Source organism: Phoca vitulina, unplaced genomic scaffold, assembly GCF_004348235.1.
Source record: "Phoca vitulina isolate PV1807 unplaced genomic scaffold, GSC_HSeal_1.0 scaffold30, whole genome shotgun sequence".
Taxonomy (NCBI): domain Eukaryota; kingdom Metazoa; phylum Chordata; class Mammalia; order Carnivora; family Phocidae; genus Phoca; species Phoca vitulina.
The window spans coordinates 23,115,860-23,135,155 of NW_022589733.1; the positions used below are offsets into that span (position 1 = coordinate 23,115,860).

General features: G+C 45.0%; 1 protein-coding gene across 1 annotated transcript in view; it reads left to right on the forward strand.

Moving 5' to 3' along the window:
* The window catches only part of HYDIN (HYDIN axonemal central pair apparatus protein), a 340,806-nt gene that overhangs the window by 226,624 nt on the left and 94,886 nt on the right, over positions 1-19,296 (forward strand). Inside the window, exons 36-41 of the mRNA XM_032424356.1 lie at positions 717-956; positions 5,993-6,161; positions 8,838-9,017; positions 9,487-9,660; positions 12,246-12,419; positions 16,436-16,650. Coding sequence (XP_032280247.1) covers positions 717-956; positions 5,993-6,161; positions 8,838-9,017; positions 9,487-9,660; positions 12,246-12,419; positions 16,436-16,650 — 1,152 coding nt within the window. The remainder of the gene's footprint in view (positions 1-716; positions 957-5,992; positions 6,162-8,837; positions 9,018-9,486; positions 9,661-12,245; positions 12,420-16,435; positions 16,651-19,296) is intronic.

Below are 19,296 nucleotides of genomic sequence, written 5' to 3' on the forward strand. Positions count from 1 at the left end.
TCTGATAAACTAAATGCCCCAGCTGACCATCCCTAACCCACTGCTTGACTGTATCTTCAAATAATAGAAATATGTTAATTCAGATTCTACAAGAAACAGACTTGGAGACAAGAATTCAAGTGCAAGCAGATTAATTGGGAAGTGTAGGGAACACTGATAGAGAAGTAGAAGGTAGTCGGAGAAAGGAAGGCTGCTAATAGGGTGTGCGAGTGAGCCAGCTGCCTTGGAGACTGGAACATAATCCTACTGGGAAACTGAGGAAATAGACAAAATGCACATTTCAGAATTACCCCTTCCCAGGAGCAAGGGACCTGAGGTATTTATGTGGTAGTTCCTGAGTCATTGGTTGAGGATTGCTCCCAGAAGATGTTAATCCCAGCACTTCTGCCCTGCCTTGCCCATAGGCAGCAGGGCCCATGAAATGAGAGCCCAGAGGTGCAGATAGTGGCCCATCTGAGCGCACTGGGGGTCTGAAGGATATGAGTGTGGCATCCAAAGGGCCTTCTCCGAGTGATGAAGCCCTTGGTACAGTGCCTGGCATGCTGGATACCCAGTATTAATACAGTAATAGAAATTGTTCTCATGCAATTTTACATAAAAAGTTTTCTCTCTTAATCTCCGTAGCATCAGTTTTGTCCCCACAGTGGTTTTCAGGTTTACATCGAACGTGACAAAAAACAAAGTTAAGATGCTTGTTGTGTTCTCATGTCTTGCAGAAATTCTACAGCCAAACCCTGGTGTTCCAGATTGCCCAGAGTGCTCAGAAGCTTACGCTGCTGGCGCAGGGGCAAGGTTTAGAGCCACGCTTGGAATTCAGTCCTTCGGTTCTGGAGCTGGGGCCGCTGCTGCCATATGCACCCGGAGACGAGGCTGAGGTGGTGGTGAAGAATCCCTGCAGCTTTCCCATTGAGTTTTACTCCTTAGAATTTGACCAGCAGTATCTCTTAGAAGAGAAGGTGAGCAGAGGCCAAAACCAAATTCCATTTTCCTTCCCCTGCTGGGCCCTGCCATGTACAGGTGCTCTTCCCTCAGTGTGGACAACTTCCTCCCGACCTTTGTCCCTTCTTCCCCTTAAATCCTTCCTTGTCAATTTGAAGATCACTCTGTAGCCTTTCCTGACCTCCTTCCCTTGCTCTGAGCAGAATTTTTACTTCTTTGTGATCTCATTACACATTTTAAACAACTAATTGAAAAACTGATAGATGCTCATGGTTAAAATTCAAACAGTAAAGAACAACTAATTGAAAAACTGATAAGATGCTCATGGTTAAAATTCAAACAGTAAAGAACAGTAAAAAAATCAAACAGTAAAGGACAGTAAAGAAAAGCTGTCATTATATTTGAAGTGAGTTTCTTGTCAACGGTATGTAATTGGATCTTTAAAAAAAATACACTCTGGTAGTCTCTGTCTTTAAATTGGTGTATTTAGACCATTTACATTTAATAAAATTATGTTAGGGCTTAAATCTGCCACTTTTTTTTTTTCTGTTTGTCTTGGGCTACGTATTTTCCAATTGTTCCTCCATGTGCTTTTTTTTTTTTTTACTTTCTTTTTTTAGAGCAGTTTTAGGTTCACAGCAAAATTGAGGGGAAGGTACAGAGATTTCCCATATAACCTGCCCCCACCCATGCATACCTTCCTCTATTATCAACATCCCCTGCTAGCGTGGTACATTTGTTACAATTAATGAACCTACACTGATACATCATAATCATCCAAAATCCACAGTTTACATTAGAGTTCACTCTTGGTGTTGTACCTTCCGTGGGTTTGGACAAATGTATAATGACATGCATCCACCCATTACAGTATCATACAGAGCATTTTCACTGCCCTAAAAATCCTCTGTGTTCTCCTATTCATCCCTGCCTCTTCCCAACCCCTGGCAACCACTGATCTTTTTACTATATGCATAATGTGGCCTTTTCTAGAATGTCATATAATTGCAATCATACAGTATACCTTTTCAGATTGGCTTCTTTCATTTAGTAATATACACTTAAGTTTCCTCCATGGCTTGATAGCTCATTTCTTTTTAATACTAAATAATATTCCATTGTCTGGAGATAGCAGTTTATTTATCCACTCACCTACCACAGGACAACTTGGTTGTTTCTAAGTTATGGCAATTATAAATAAAGCTGCCGGGGCGCCTGGGTGGCTCAGTCATTAAGCGTCTGCCTTCGGCTCAGGTCATGGTCCCAGGGTCCTGGGATCGAGCCCCGCATCGGGCTCCCTGCTCGGCGGGAAGCCTGCTTCTCCCTCTCCCACTCCCCCTGCTTGTGTTCCCTCTCTTGCTGTCTCTGTCTGTCAAATAAATAAATAAAAAATCTAAAAAAAAAAAAAAAAAAAGCTGCCATAAATATCCATGTGCAGACTTTTGTGGGACATAAATTTTTATCTCCTTTGGACAAGTACCAAGTAGCACAATTGCTGGATCATGTGGTAAGAGTATGTTTAGTTTTATAAGAAACTCCCAGACTATCTTCCAAAGTGGTTGACCATTTTGCATTCCCACCAGCAATGAGTGAAAGTTCCTGTTGCTCCTCATTCTCATCAGCATTTGATGTTGTCAGTGTTTTGGATTTGGGCCATTCTAATAGGTATGTAGTCATATTTTGTTTTGACTTGCATTTCCCTGATGACCTATGATGTGGAGCATCTGTTCATATGCTTATTTGCCATCTGTACATCTTCTTTGGTGAGGTGTCTGTTAAGGTCTTTGACCCATTTTTTAATCAGGTACTTTGTTTTCTCATTGTTGTGTTTCAAAAGTTCTTTACACATTTTGAATAACAGAAGTTTATCAGATGCACCTTTTGCAAATATTTTCTCCCATTCTGTAACTTGTCTTTTCATTCTCTTGACATTGCTTTTTGCAGAGCCGAGGTTTTTAATTTTAATGAAGTCCAGCTTATCAATTATTATTTTCATGGACTGTGCCTCTGGTGTGTATCTAAAAAGTCATCATCAGGGCGCCTGGGTGGCTCAGTAGTTAAGCGTCTGCCTTCGGCTCAGGTCATGATCCCGGGGTCCTGGGATCGAGCCCCGCATTGGGCTCCCTGCTCCACGGGAAGCCTGCTTCTCCCTCTCCCACTCCCCCTGCTTGTGTTCCCTCTCTTGTTGTGTCTCTCTCCATCAAATAAATAAAATCTTTAAAAATAAATAAATAAAATAAAAAGTCATCATCACAGCAAAGGTCATCTGGATTTTCTCTTATGGCACCCTCTAGGAGTTTTGTAGCTGTATGTTTTTCATTTAGCCCTATAATGCATTTTAAGCTTTTTGAAAGGTGTCAGATCCATCTAGATTTGGGTGTCTTGCATCTGGATGTCCACGTCTGGCATTGTTCTTTGCTCATTGTATTGCATTTGCTCCTTTGTCAAAGGTCAGTTGACTATATTCATTTGGGTCTATTTGTGGGATCTCTGTTCTGTTCCACTGATCTATCCGAGTCCGTTTTTACTATCTCTACCCTGCTCTGCTACCTTGAGGATGAGCTGTATAAACCACCCCTTTATCTAATACCCTTAGTACTCTACTTTTTAGAGACTGCCTCTTAGTTCCCTACTGTGAGCAATTATGAAATTAGCTACTAATCTCTTTTTCTCTCTTCTCACCACCCTCTAATGTAAAATAATATTCTCTTCAATTAATGCTTACTAGGTAAACATCTCAGGTGCACTCCCTCCATGTTTTGCTTCTTGTTTAGTATCTGTCATGTCAGAACTTACAATGTTAGGATGTCAGAACCTAATTTCTATCACTTAATTTTAGTTCTATACTTACATGTATTCGATGTTCAACACCAGTCCTTGTGATGAAGCTTCTCCAGTCACCACTATGTGGTCTGTAGTTCATTCCTTAGGAAGGGCTCAGGGGAGCACTATTCCCTGAGTACACGCATGTTGGTAACTATTTATCTGTGGCTGTTATGCTGGAAGATAGGTTTGGTTGGATTACAGTACCTTTCGCTCACGTTTGCGCTTGGCTATCTTAAATGCATTGCTCCATCGTTTTCTCCTATGCTGTTCATGAAGTCTGATGCTTAGTTTTCTATTACATATTAAGTAGTTATCTGTGGCTGCAAAACAAATGCCCCCAAGCTTAGCAACTGAAAACAATAAACATTTGTTATCTCATGTGGTCTGTGGGCCAGGAATTTAGGAATGGCTTAGCTTCTGCTTCCTCCGAACCTCCGAACTCAGCCTTTGAGTCTTCTGTCTTCTTTACATCTAGTGTTTATTCTCTGCCCAATTTAGATTCTGCATCTAGAAGTTTTTCCCAGAATGGGAATTTGTCCCTCTGGAAGGGAGTCTTTTCATTAGGTATTCATGAAATGTTCAATGGCTTATGTTGGCACCGCATCCTCTGCTGTGGGCCAGGTTCAATGGAAAGCAGAATCTAAGACTCTGAGTTGTGCATGCAGGTTTCATAGGGAACACTCTCAGGAGAAACACCAGGAAACAATAAGGCAAGTAGACCTGGGCAAAGAGATGAACTGTGATGGGATTATAGCAGAGACCTCAGCGGACCCCACAGGAAGCTCTGGAGCTGGGCTGGCTCTTCAGAATTGCCCCAGTTGAAGCAAGTTGGCCAGGCCTTTGTGTGTGTGCATCACCCAGTCTTTGGAATTTTCCTTCCTTTCCCCACTGACCTGCCATGCCAGCTCTGTTCTGTATCAAAGCTCCCTATATGAATGGGTCTATTCTAAATTCTCTTTTCTGTATCATCTCACTGGTCAGTTAGTCTATCCCAATATCAATCCCATGCTGTCTGTTACTCCAGCTTCAAAAGTCCTAATATCTAGCTGGACAATCCTCTCTCTTTATTCTTCTTCATTAATGTTTTAACATTTTTTTTATAAGATTTTATTTATTTATTTCAGAGAGACAGCCCAAGCAGAGGGAGGGGCAGAGAGAGAGAGAGGGAGAAGCAGACTCCCTGCTGAGCAGGGAGCCCAACGGAGGGCTTGATCCTAGGACCCTGAGATCATGACCTGAGTCGAAGGCAAATACTTAACCCACTGAGCCAGCCAGGCGTCCCAACTCTTTTTTTTTTTTTTTTACCACTTTCTACATTCAAGTAAAATTGACATACATGATTATATTAATTTCAGGTGTTTCAACTATTCTTAGCTCTTTCTTACATATAAATTTTAGAAGGAACTTCTTAACAGTGCTTTTCACACAACTAAAAATAGTGATCCTGGAGAAAGAAAGGTTACTCAACAAAACAGATTTTTCACATAAATTAGACAGTATAGGAAGCGATTGCTTTCTAGAACTTTATTATACTGTGTCTTATAAATATACATACACACTAGGGTTACCAGATTTAGTAGAAAGAAAAACAAGTTACACAGTTAAATTTGAATTTCAGATAAAAAACATAGGACATATTTTATATGGACATTTTTATACTAAAAAAATTATTCATTGTTTATCTGAAATTCAGATTAAACTGCACATCCCGTATTTCATCTGACAACCCTAAAACATTCCCTCCCTACCCCCCCAAAGCTCCCCCACACATTCATGCACACGCATATTTAATACCATTTTACCAGTTTTTCCCTAGATCCTCTATGAGACAACCACCTTCCTTGTATAACATTGCTCACCACAGGATTTTTCAAGAACGTGTCACTCAAAGTGGATAATGGAGCTCTGTACTTTTGTCAATGGAAAAACAAAAAACAAGCAAACAAAAAAACAAAACAAAAGAAAAACAGTATATGTTATTTGTAAAACAAGAGGAAAATTCTCTTCCACATGTGAAATGCCCAGGCTCAAATGGGGCAAAAATCAAGATCCTATATCCCCAGACTCATGACCCAGCCTGACTTTTTAGACCTCTCCAAAGGCCCATTGTCGACACCCCAGCCTCAGGCAGGAGTCAAGTTCTTACGAGGTGGTCAGCAGACCCTCTGAGAGCTGTCAGGAGGAAGCTTCCAGGCAGCCAACAGCAGTGGCCGTCCTCCTCTTGCAGATCTTGCGAACGCTGAAGGGCTACGATCCCTACAACACCTTGCTGCTGCCTCCCCGCCTTCCCGGGGAAAAGCTGCCCACAGAGCTGTACGAGTACTTTAAGGAGATGAAGCGGTCAAAAGAGGAGCAGATGAAGGCCAAGTATCTGGAAAGTCTGGTCCAGGAAAACGGTGAGAGCTCAGTGCCAAGAGCCCGGCTTCAGCCCCTGCCCTGGTCGCCCGGAGGTACCCCTCCTGGGAGGCCAGCCAGTCCCTGAGCGCATGCAAGATGCCAGACCCGTGCTAGGTGCCTCATACATTTTGTTTCTAATCCCCACAAAATGGGCCTGTTATCCCTGCTGTATGGATGCGGAGACAGGGATACATTCTTCTCTCACTAGAGTCTAGTGGAGAGTTAAGACTTAAACACAATGGGTGACAGGCATTAAGGAGGGCACTTGAAGTAATGAGCACTGGGTGTTGTATGCAACTGATGAATCACTGAATTCTACCTCTGAATGACTAATACGGGATATATTAATTAGATTGAATTTAAATAATTTTTTTTAAAAAAACCCAACTGATATAGGTATAGAAGAACACTTGCTAGATGCCAAGCCCTGTGCTGAGGTCTTTACACATATAGATGAGAAACTAAAGCACAGAAGCACTGAGGAGCCAGGTCCGCAGTTCGAAGGGGTAGAATGAGGATTTAAGCCCAGATGTCTCCGACTCCAGAGTCCGTGGTGGTGACCGCTATGTTCCACGATGGCTGCGTGTGCCCCGGTGATGCAGTAACACATCACACAGGGTATCAATTGGTACCCTGAAAGAGTTAGGGGGCGGGGGTTCACACAAGGAAGAGGTTGGCCCTCCGTGGTCCTCAAGGCCAAACCCCAATCATAAAGCTGGACTGTGCTCTTGTAACTTGCCCCTTTCTGGCCCAGTGCCCCTGACTTACCCCATCATCCTCCACCCATGGGCTCCCTTGAGTGCACACTTGAACATCAAGGCTTCTGGATGACCTGTAGCATGATGCATGCTTCTCCTTCCTGCTTACCGTGCCTTCAACCTGGAAATGTGCCCTCCCTGTTGTTACTTGCTCTCTTTTTCTGTGTAACAGTCATCACGTGTGTAATTGTTTTCTTCATAGCTGTCTGCCCCCCAAATGAGAATTCCCCATAAAGGCAGCGATCACACGTTCCCCATCATAGTACCCAATAAATATGTGCTGTGAGACTGAATGAATGAACTGCATGGAGTTCATTTACTCCCACCCTTGGGCTTGTCTTGCCTCTCAGGGAAGCTAGTCAGAGAATACTAGTTTGTCCTAAAAGGAGAAGATGAGAGAAAAAGACCACCTCTCCCCGCATTCTCCCAGTCAGCGTCATTGAGCGCTATTAGTGCTCAGATGCTAGAACTACCATCACAAAGACCACAGACTGGGTGACTTAACCAACAGAAGTTTCTTTTCTCGCAATTCAGGAGGCCCGATGTCTAAGATCAAGGTTTCAGCAGGGTTGTTTTCTTCTGAACGTCCTTCCTTGGCTTGTAGATGGGCGTCTTCCCCTAGTATTGACATGGTCTTCCCTCTGGGTGTCTGTCCAAATCTCTTCTTAAAGAACACCAGTCATACTGGAGTGTGGATGGAATAGGACACCCATATGACCTCATTTTAACTCTTTAAAGGCTTTATGTTCAAATATAGTCACATTCTGAGGTACTGGGGAGTTAGGATTTCAACCTACGAATTTTAGGGGAATCAATTAAGCCTATAACAAGCACCCACTATGTATGTTCCAAGAACAGAGCTGAAGTGTGGTAAACAGATCAATGAAACAAGGTTTTGTCTTAGAGAGCCCTGGGGTCAGGAAGGAGGTGGGAGGGCAGACACTGAAACTCAAACCTGCTCCCTGGTGGCCTGGGGCAGACAGCTGCAGGGACTGCCAGGTACAAAGGGCATCATGACCTCAGAGAAGGGCCCTGTCGCTTTAATCCCCATCCTTACAACAGTACAGTTATAGGTTCATTGTTTCATTTGGCCCATTGAAAGGTGGCGGAGAATGGGGACCCAGGGGTCCAGAGGGGGCCAAGGAGGTGCATACTCTACTTTTCCCCAGGGGTTCTCCCAGCCTCTGCTCCCTCTGCTCTCATGTGCAGACTGTCCCCCTGTTTCCCACGCCATGGCCAGTGAGGCCAGTCATAGGAGAGCTCCAACCTCTCCGCCTCAAATGTCAATGACCCACGCCTCCCAGGATCAGTGTCTTGGCCCCCCAGGGTAAAGGGGGTCGTTTCATGCAATCACAGCCAATGCCCCCTTTGGAATTTTATGATAGTAGCAGTGGGGAGGGTGCTGGGCAGACAAAACGGTAGATGTGCTTAGCAAGGCCATGGACAAATGTTCATGACAAGTTCAGGGGCGAAACACACTACGAATTGGAATATACACTACGATCCCAAGTTCAGCTTTGAAAAATGAGAAAGGAACAATCTGAGAAGTTGGAGCTCTCCTTCCTGGAATCATGAAATGCAGCTGCAATTTCCCTGTCACCATCTCTTTGTCTTTCTGTCTCTTTTGCAGATAAATTTTATAATTCTTGCTCTTCTGAATTTTCTAAATTTCCTGGAGCAACTATATAATTTTAGTGTTGTTGTTTTTTTTAGTGTTAAAATGTAGAAACACTCTGGGCTGAGAAACTTCTTAATAGCCAACTGCTGTTCTTATTTCTTGGGGTTGGCTAGTCCAGGGTGGTGGTGAGCAGGTCAGTGATTCTCTACTTTGTCTCTCTTTCGTTTTCTGTCCCCATCTTCCCTTGTCCCCCTCCCAACTCTTCCCCATGTGTGTTTTGGTCCTTGGCTCTCTGGCAGAAGAGGAAGATGGGCCCTCATCAGATATGGGAACCTCAGCCAGTACGAAGAGGACCTCACTGAGCCAAGGGATCTCGGTCACATCCTACCTGGAAGAGCGACACCTCCCTATGATGGAGTCCAAGACCTACCCAGATGAAGAGGAAGACGAGGAGAGCCTGGAAAAAATAACGTTTCAAAGTAAACAAGCATTTTAATGTTTTGGTACCAGTTCTCTCCACGCAGAGGTGGGAAGACTGTTCAGTGCCTTTTCACTTTTCTCCCTGAAATGCACCCTCAAGCCTTCTAGCCCTACTGGGTATTAATTCTGCAGTATGAATACACCATCAATTATTCAGCCATCTCCTGTCATGTTGCAAATTCAGTTAGTGTCTAGTATTATTTTTTCAGCAGGGCCGATTCCCCCAAAATAGAGTTAACAGTCAGAGAGTATCTGAGTATTTTCAATTCTAGTAGCTGTGAACAAATTATTAGCCAAATAAGGCCCTCCTATATGCCGAATGGGGGAGGGAGAACATTTGCCGCAGATGATTTGTCATTGTAAAACAATGTCAAGAAAAGGAAAAGTTGTTCCCTTTTCTCTCAGACCATGTGAATTCTGGGCATGTCCACATGCACTCACTTGCACACGTATATTTTTAATTTGCAGCTGACAAGTTACAGAGCATTGACAGCCACTCCACAGAAGAAGTTGGAGAAGTAGAGAACAACCCCGTAAGCAAGGCGATCGCTCGCCACCTGGGCATTGATATTTCTGCAGAAGGCCGCGTGGCCAAGAACAGGAAGGGCATCGCCATCATCGTCCATGGGACGCCCTTGGCCGGTATGCACAACCCTGAAGGGTCGCCCCTTTGGGCTTTATGGTGAAGTTTGCACATGTAATTTTTGAGACAATAAAAGACTCTTTTGTTAGAAATTTGTATACCACAGAACTATCCCCAAACTATTCAATTGCCAAGGTCAGAGGCACAGGGTTAGAAAAAGAGCAGGGACCCCTTATTTTTAATTAATACATCTCTGAATTGTTTGAGCTTATATTCTTTCAATAATTTAAAAAAACATTAAAATAGTAAAGAAAAATCCAAGACATTAAATAATTTAAAAAGAGGGGGAAATATGTGCAAACCCTTTGAACTGGCAATATTACTTCTATAGATTTATCTTAGGAAAATATTTAACAACGTAGACAGAGATTAACTGCATGAATGTCCACTGCAGCATTGCTTACCATAATAAAAATTTGGGAGCAATTGAAGCATTTAGTATGGAAGACTGCTAAATTAATCCTTAGTACATTCATAGAGTAAGTTATTTTGCCACTAAAAACAGTGTTTCATGCACACATGTTCATAGCAGCATTACTCGCCATAGCCAAAAGCTAGAGACAGCCCAACCGTCCATTGACAGATGAATGGAAAAACAAAATGTGGTCCGATGGGCTATTATTCAGCCTCAAAAAGGAGGGAAATCCTGACACCTGCTACAACATGGATGAACACTAAGACATGATGCTAAGTGAAGTTATCACCAAAGGACAATTGCTGTATGACTCCACTTATATGAAGTACTTACAGGAGTCAGACTCATAGAAACAGAAAGTAGAATGGTGGTCTCCAGGGACTGGGGAAAGGGAAGGATGGGGGCTTATTGTGTGATGGGTACAGAGTTGCCATGTGGGAAGATGAGAAAGTGCTGGAGCTTGATGGTGGTGATGGTCACACGACAATGTGAATATAATGCAACTTAACTGTACACTTAAATATGGTTAAAACAGCAAATTTTGTATGTATATCACCACAGTTTTTTTCAAAGTGCTGTAGAAGTATATCGAATGAATAGAAGGATGTTCATGATACATCATTTTAAGTGAGAAAAAATGTCATACTTAGGATTTGCAATCTGAATTAATTTCCTATTGCTACTGTAACAGATAGCCACATACTTTGTAGGTTGAAACAATGCAAATTGACTTTCTTTCTGAAGATCAGAAATCTAAAATATGTCAGTAGGGCTGCATTCCTTCCAGAGGCACATAGGAGAAGATCCATTTCCTTGTGTTTTGTAGCTTCTAGAAATGTCACCTTCATTCTTTGGCTCGGGGCCCCTTCCTCTGTCTTCAAAAACAGCATCACAGGAGCGCCTGGGTGGCTCAGTTGGTTAAGCATCTGACTCTCAATTTTGGCTCAGGTCAAGATCTCAGGGTCATGAGATCAGTCCTCACGTTGGGCTCCACACTCAGCAAGGTGTCTGCTTGAGATTCTCTCCCTTTCCCTCCACCCCTGCCCCTGCTCACGTGTTCTCTCTCTCTCTCTCTCTCTCAAATAAATAAATAAATAAATCTTAAAAAAAAAAAAAAACAGCATCATAGCATCCTCCACTCTCTCTTCCTTTGCTTCATCATCACATCACCTGTTCTGACTGACCCTCCTGCTTGCCTCCCTAAGGGCCCTTGGGATTACATTGGGCCCACCCAGATAATGGAGGATAATTTCCCTAATCAGGATCCTTAACTTAATTGCAACTGCAAAGCCACTTTACCGCAGAAGGTAACATATTCACGTGTTGCGGGCATTTGGATGCGGATGTCTTTGGCAGGGGCTGGTCCTTGTTCAGCCTACCACAGAACCTGTTTCTTTTTCCTAAGAAATGTAAATAAATTAGTTGTATATGCATACTTAGCAGCCATATGCTAACTGTAATATCTCTGGATGAGCAAATTATGGATCTTTTTTTTCCCTTTCTCCTGTTTGTTATTTGTATTTTCTGCTTTCTTTTTAATGAGCAGATTATTTTGAAATGAGAAAAAAAAAAAAAGATCAACACAAGTTATTCTTTAAACCAAAAAAGTCTTCCCATTAGAATCAGAGATAGTAGAACTACAAAGAAAAAAATTTTTTTAAGATTTTATTTATTTATTTGAGAGAGAGAGACAGACAGAAAGAGAGAGCACCCAAGAGCAGGGGGAGGGGCAGAGGGAGAGGGAGAAGCAGACTCCCCGCTGAGCCCGGAGCCCGACGCCAAGGGGCTCAATCCCAGGACCCCGGGATCATGACCTGAGCTGAAGGCAGACACTTGACCCACTGAGCCACCCAGACACCCCTAGAGCTACAAAATTTTTAGAGATCATCTGACAGAATCACCTTTTAACTGAGGAGAAAATTCAGAGAGGATGTGTTTTGCCCTCACACCGCACACAGCGTGCTGGTGGTGGAATGAGAACCAGAATCCGTGTGGTTCAGGTCTTCCCTCTGTTTTCTGCTCCCACCTCTGGCCACATTAGAGACTTAAAGGCAAAGAAAGCACTTGGAGAGATCACTTTATAGGGGTCTCCATTCTAGAAGTTTCTTCTGTCTAGAACACTCAGCCACTGAGAGCCGGGAAATTCAGCCTCCTGACCCTTTTTTGCAGGAAAGACGGCCACTGCAGTCAGCATGGCCAAATACTACAATGCAGCCTGCTTGAACATTGACTCCATCGTGCTGGAAGCCATCTCCGACGGCAACAACATCCCGGGGATCCGGGCCCGGGAGCTCTGCATCAGGGCTGCCATAGAGCAGTCCATAAAGGAAGGAGAAGAGTCTGGTAAGAGCTATTTCCCCTGACTTTCTGTGGTCAAGTGCCCGGCACCCCTGCTGCTAATACCCATCTTCCTTGTGCCCCCCACCGAGCTTTTCGCCCTACGCCCAGTTGAAGGCTGACTTACAACATGCTGGCAACTTACAGCCCGAGGAAGAATTCTCTCCACCAAGCATCTACAGCTCTCCCTGCTGCCCAGTACAGGCATGCACTTGGCACTACAGGGAAGAGGACAATGAATAAGATGCAGCCTATACCTTTGAGGGTGACCTGTGAAAGGGGAGCAGACAGGGGTTTGTTCGGAGCAGAGGGAAGTAATATAACAGGAGGGCAACTTTGGCATGGCTGGGTTCCAACAGGCGGGATCTCGGGAAGTTTTCGTGGAAATGAGCTTTGAAGGAGCAGGAGAATGTTGACAGGCAAAGATGAAGACAAGGACAGTCCAGCCCAAGAAATCAAGGAAGTCAACAGTAAATTAGAAGTGGAGAGGCAGGCTGAGGCCCATCATAGTTGACCTTGGTGCCTGGATTAGGAATTTGGATTTTGTTTTGAAGGAACAGAGGAGTAGGGTGGTTTTCACCCTCAGGGAGAAATGGTCAGAGGGTCACAGTGGAAAAGCAGCAGGTCTTATAACGTCTTGTAAAGGGAGCAGTGGAGATGCTGAGGAGGAGCAGGCTTGGGCCAGCTGCCCCAAGGAGGGGGAAGCGTTCCAGACGGTCACATCAAGATTCCTAGTCCTGGAACCAGGAGGAGAGTGATGTTGTTTACCAAGATAGGAAGTGTGGGAGGAGGAGAAAGTTTGCTGGAGAGGAAAATTAATTGAGTTTTGGAACCTCAGTGTAGTAAGGCCTGGTGTGGTGTACCTACCAGAGGTTGGGAATCCTGTCTCCTAGAAGGACCTAGAAGGCAGGGCAATGGCTGCTCAATGGGAAAATATACTGAAGTAGAGTGACTGCTCTGAGCGGAACAATTTTTATATAAATATTCGTAACAGCATACTATCATTTCTTTCTTTCTTTCTTTCTTTCTTTTCTTTTCTTTTCTCTTCTTTTTTTTTTCTTTGAGAGAAAGAGAGCAGGGGGAAGGGCAGAGGGGGCAGAAGAGAGAGAATCGCAAGCAGGCTCCACACCCAGCACGGAGCCTGATGCAGGGCTTGATCCCGCGACCCCAAGACCATGACCTGAGGCGAAATCGAAAGTCAGACGCTTAACCTACTGAGCCACCCAGGTGCCCACATAACATCATCTCTGATAGTGCACCATGTCTGCTAGTTGATTGATAAAAGTGGCTGGGGCTTTGAGGCATGTCCTCTTCCCTTAGTACCTCTGCATGGGATGCTCAGAGAAATAGAGGATTCTTTGCTGGGAAGATAAGAGAAATAGCTTTTTAGTAGTATAAGGGAGGAAAAATAATTTTCTCTCTGTCCTTCTGAGTTCTTGGCTAAGACTCTATAATAAAAGATTCACAAGAAAAAAGCAAATTTATTAACATGTATCTTTCATGTGTACACAGGAGATACTCAGGAGGAAATGAGGTGGCTTACAATTTTGAATTAAATTCCATCTTCACAGGGAAAGAAGAGGAGGGAGGTAGTCCTCTTAGGGGAGAGCAAATGAGTTTTAGGGAAGATGAATGAACACACAGAAGAATAGATGAGGGTAGATAGTTTGTAACAAGTGTGTCTTGGTGGAGGGTGTTGCCCTCTAGTCTCCTCTCCTGTGAGGAGTCGATCCTCCCTGGTTGATGTAACTCCCAGGGTGAGGATTTGTGACAATTGAGTTCCCTTTGGATGCCTCTCTTTAGGCAGACAAGGGAAGTTCAGAGAAGGCTTCTTCTGGCATTTGCCCACAGCTCAAGTGCCCACAGCTCAAAAGAGAGCAGCGTATTTTGAGGTGGCATATCCAGAACTCCTATAGTCATATTTTGGGGGTGGCCTAGTCTACCTTTAGCGGGAACTCCAAACTACATCATAATTTTGGTTCTCTTAGATTTTTGTTTCCTTTTCTCTCAATTAATCTACATTTCACAGAGGTCTTTGGAGCTCTGTTGGTGTCCCATAACAAATTGCGGATTTGGGTTTCCTATCTGAGAAGGTAATGTCAAACTAAAGACATAACTGAGGGAGTCTTCCTCCACATAGCAAGAGGTGCAACTGCTGGGAGAGAGGAAATCGTTCCAGAAAGAGGAGCAGGATGGAAAGGGCAGGATGGGACGTTGGGGAACACTTACATTTTAGGAGGGGGGGGTGGAGGAGAAGCCAGGAAGTCCAAGAAGGCAGAGCGAGGAGGGTCAGGGGTGGGCAGTCAGGAGAGCAGGCCGCAGGGAAGCAAGGAGACTGAGGTGTGGGAGGCAGTGGGGCAAGAAGGGCTTTCACACCTCTCCAGAGCCCTGGTGGGGCCTGGGGGACCCTTCCTGCCTTGTTTGTCTCATAAGCCTTATCACTGGTTCATATACCATTTACTTGGCTTCCTTATTCTGTCTGCTGACCCCACTAGCATGTCAGCTGGAAGCAGGGTTGTGTGTTAATGCTCGTCACTGAGGTGTTCCCAGCCCCTAGAATGATGCCTGGCACAGAGTGGACACAGAGTAAAGACTTCCCAAAATGTATCAAATCAGTAAGTGAATGTAGTCAGAGATTGCTCAAAATACAGACAGAATGAGCCCTGAGAGAGGGCCACTGTGGCTCCCAGTTCAGAGGTCACTGGACACTTTGGAGAAAGCCCTTTCAATGGAGGGGTTAACCCCAAACCTGTACTTGCTGCTCGCTGTGGACGATCCTGCCCATCCCACACTGCACCCACTGGCCACTTGAAATGTGGTGGCCGGTCCAAATTAAAATGTGCTGCTAGAGGTGGGTTTTTTTTTTTTTCTTTTGAGGATGTAGTATGAGTTAAAGGCTATAAAATAACAGTAACAATTTTTATGTGTCATTTACATGTTGAAACAATCACATTTTGGATATATAGGGTTAAAGAAAATATACCATTAAAATCCATGTGTACTTTTTTGATGTGGCTACTAAGAAATCTTAAATTCCGTACATGTCACATGTCTGTTGGACAGATGTGGTCCACACTACTGTTTTAGAAGTCGGGCAGTGAGGGAAAGAGAAGAGGTGAAGTGATGATGTCTTGAAAGAAATGAAAAGCGAAATGAAAACTCATATATTATGTATTATGATGTATTATATCGGGAAGAGCCGGCTTTTTAGGAGAGGGCGGAATGATGGCGTGGACAGGGAAAGCTGAGAGGCATTAGGATAGCACAGAGGAGACTGCACGGCCATCAGTGAAGACGGCGTGGCCGGGGGGCGGGGCGCAGGAGGCTGGAGCGGTCCTTACTTTCACAAGGGCAGAGCCTAGAGGGGCTGGGGGTGACGGGGCCCGGATGAACACAGGACCCACCAGCCAAACGCTGTACCACTGCTCCACTGGTAGCTTCAGGCTCTTTGCCCCCCCTGCTCCACCCACCCCCCACCGCCACCTCCAGGTGCAGCGTGGAGTCCTTGTACCTATAATCAGCTCCTGGGGAAGGGACGGAGGGAAGACGCATGAAAAGATAAAGCAGAGTAAGCCTAGTGACAACTCTCCAGGGAGTTCTGAGGGCCTATTTGCCGAAATGGTTAACAAGGAATAATGAGCCTTACCGAGTCCGCCCCGTGTGCTGGAGAAACGTGGAAGCTGCCTAGCACATAGCCGCATCACCCCGTCTTAGTGTTGGGGTCCCAGGGCAGGGCCCTAGTGTACCAGCACTTTCAGAAGTGCTTGCTCTCGGGGCTGGAAGAGAACGTAGGGCCAACTAAAATGGGATCCACTGGGAAGATGGGCAGCGGAGAAACCTGGACTCCAGCCTCGGGGCCTGGAGCCTCTTCTGCCAGCCGTTCCCAGCCAGCTGCAGATGGAGATGGTTTTGTGTTCCTCAAGAGAATCACACCTGTCATACTAGGTGTCTGTGCCATCCCCACTGTCATTTCCTCAGTATCCTCCAATGACTTTTAATATAAGTCCACTCTCTCTGTGTAGCCCAGGAGGCTGCTTCGGGCCAAACTGCTGTGGGACAAATACGTCTGAGCAGTGAGACCCTGGGCAAGTTGACCTCAGAATCCACCCTGGTAACCCCTGAATTTAAACCTACAAAGACTGTACGTGGGAGCATGATGATCGCCAAAAGCAAGACAGAGAGCCACGGCTCCGGGTCTCAGAAGCAGCATCACCAGCATGCATCTGAAACGCCGCAGGTACAAATCAGGGTCCCCCCAGACGGAGGGTTGGGGTCCTTCCCCCTGCCTTTCCTCCTCAGCGTCCTGCAGCCGTGGCAGCACGACTTCATCACTGAGGGTGCCCTCTCCAGGCTCATGGTGCCGGCCCTGGAAGGAGTGTGTTCATCCGGCAGGTGTTCAGCAATAACTTTAATGGGAGGCACTGGCTTGAGTGCTAATAGAGTGGAGATAAATGAAGCAAAAGTCCCCGTGCTCAAGCTGCACCAAGAGTCTGCTGAAGGAGATAACCACACATTCAAATATTTGCAATACAGTGAGATTGGTGGCAAAAGATGTTTGTAAAAAGAATTCGGTTGAACCATATGAAATGGCCAACAACAGCCATTTCATAGGGCTCAGCCTAATACTAAAGGAATGCTAAGGATGAATCGTATAAATTGCGGTGGGTGAGGGGTGCTTCACCGGAGTCTTGGAAAGTCATAAAGAAGTCAGAGAGTTTGAGCCTTTGCCAAGGGACTTTGAGAAACCATCTTGGCAGAATAGCAGGTGCTGTAGCGAGAGACAGTGGGTGGCCCTGTGAGAGACAGCGGGTGATGAGTTGTTGGTGGGAAAGTGGAGTCAAGTGAGTATAGGCTTCCAAGATGTTTAAAAGAAAAGGAAAAATGACAGAAGTTGTTAGAGGAGCAGACCTAGGGTCAGGAGAGTTCTTTTTCTGAAAGGAGATGGAGGCAAAGCAGTCTCTAAGGAAAGGTGCTCCTGGAGGAGGGTAAGGTGACAATCCTCCCAAGAGGGAATGAGATTCCTGGAGAAGACAAGGAGTGCAGGACAGAGCGCAGTCAAAGGAGACAGGGACCAGCTTCTTCCAGAGTCAGTAAAGGTGAAAACCAATCCAGCTGCCCATGGGGGAGGCAAGGTGGAGATTGGAGCTTGGAGAAGGTCTTGTTGAGCGGCTCTAGGACGTGTGCAGGACACCAAGTCTTTGTAAGAGGCATTGAGGAGGTTGGCATTGCACAGCATACTTGAGGAGAGTGGCAAAGCACTGATGTGTCCACTGGGAGGAATAAAACCAGAACTGGGTGGTGGACAAAAGAAAAGATAGTTGGGAATGCGGATGTCCCAACTGAGATGGGAAGCCATAACTTCACTAAGATTTCCCTAAGCGTGAAGTGGCAGCCTTCATTTGGAGGGAGAGAGAAGTCTTCATTGCAGAGGCAGGAGTGTGCTCAGAACAAGGGGCAAGGGAGGTGAGAGTGGCATCAGTATACAGGAAGTCCAGCCTACAAAGAGAAGGAACAAAGAGGAGGGCAGCAGAGTGGGAGAAACAGGAAGAGAGGAAGAATCTGTGGGTCTTGTTACTGTCCGAGAGCGCAGTGGGGGGAGTGGGAGAGGTGGGCATCTCGTAGGAGGTTGCTGAGGTAGATGGAGAGGAGGTGAAGGCCCTTGCAGGAGAGGAGGTCCACATGTTGGAAGGGCTAAGTAGGCAGAGTGGAAGCCAAGGTCTTCTTGAGAGAGAAGGTATGCAGATAGGATGGGACCTCCCATGGGGCTGAATTTGTGCCAGATGATGTCTCTGATGTTCACTTCAGTCATGCCTTCTTCTCATACCATGAGAATTGAAACCATTGACTCACTTCCTTTTGCAGCATCATTTAACCCTCTTTCTCAAGATCTAATATGGTATTCTTTACATAGATGTTTATGAATGATCTAGAACTCATATTTGTATTAAACAGGGTGTCATGGGGAATCATTTTCTTCAATTGGGTTCCATCCATCTGGACAGTGAAGTAAGGCTTTTGAGAGTATATCAAAGGCAGCAGAAAATCCCAATTCTGACCCCAATCCCCTTTCAATAAATAGGGAACTTAAAACCTATTCAAGATCACCCCATCCTCCCCATGCAGCTGCCACAGTGTGACAGGACTCATGCTTTGGACGACAGTCACCCTGTCAGCATGCTTCACCCAGAATTGGCTGTTTGGTTTTCTAAAGCTCTCCTAAAGCATGAATTCTCCAATGACTAAAAGTTTAGTCATGTTGCAAGTGGGAAGAAATATGTAATATGTCATATAATGAAGATATGACCTGTAATATAAGGTCATTTATTTATAAATCACCATGTTCTAGGAGAACACCCGCTGGAAATCCTGGTCTTTTGAATGACATTTAATCCAATACCCACACTTCTCAATTCCACAGCCTCCTCACGAACTCACTGCCATGGTCATGTTCTAGAACTTGTTCATCATTACCCATAAACTCCAAGACCTCTGCATTACACATCCTACTTCCTGACCACCATCTTCTAACTTTCCAGATGACTTACTCCGGGAAATAATCGGTCCCATGCAAACCTCCAGTCCACATCTTCACTGCCTACCACCCCTTCGCTTCTTTTCTTACCCTGTTTGGAATCCATGTCTATCAATGTAGATGCTCCCTTGCCCCTTCCCCTTCTTTATACTCTCCAAGCAAAACTTCAGCCCTGGTAAAACTGATTCTCCGCCTCCTCCATGCAGGGTGGCTGAGCACAGCTAGAGACAATCCTCCTCTCTTCTGAATGGTCTTCATCTAAATTTAAGACCACAAATCTCAAATAGACCCTTTGGTCTGCCTTGTAAATTCACCCTCCTTCTCTTCAAGAAAACTATTTTATGGAGGTCA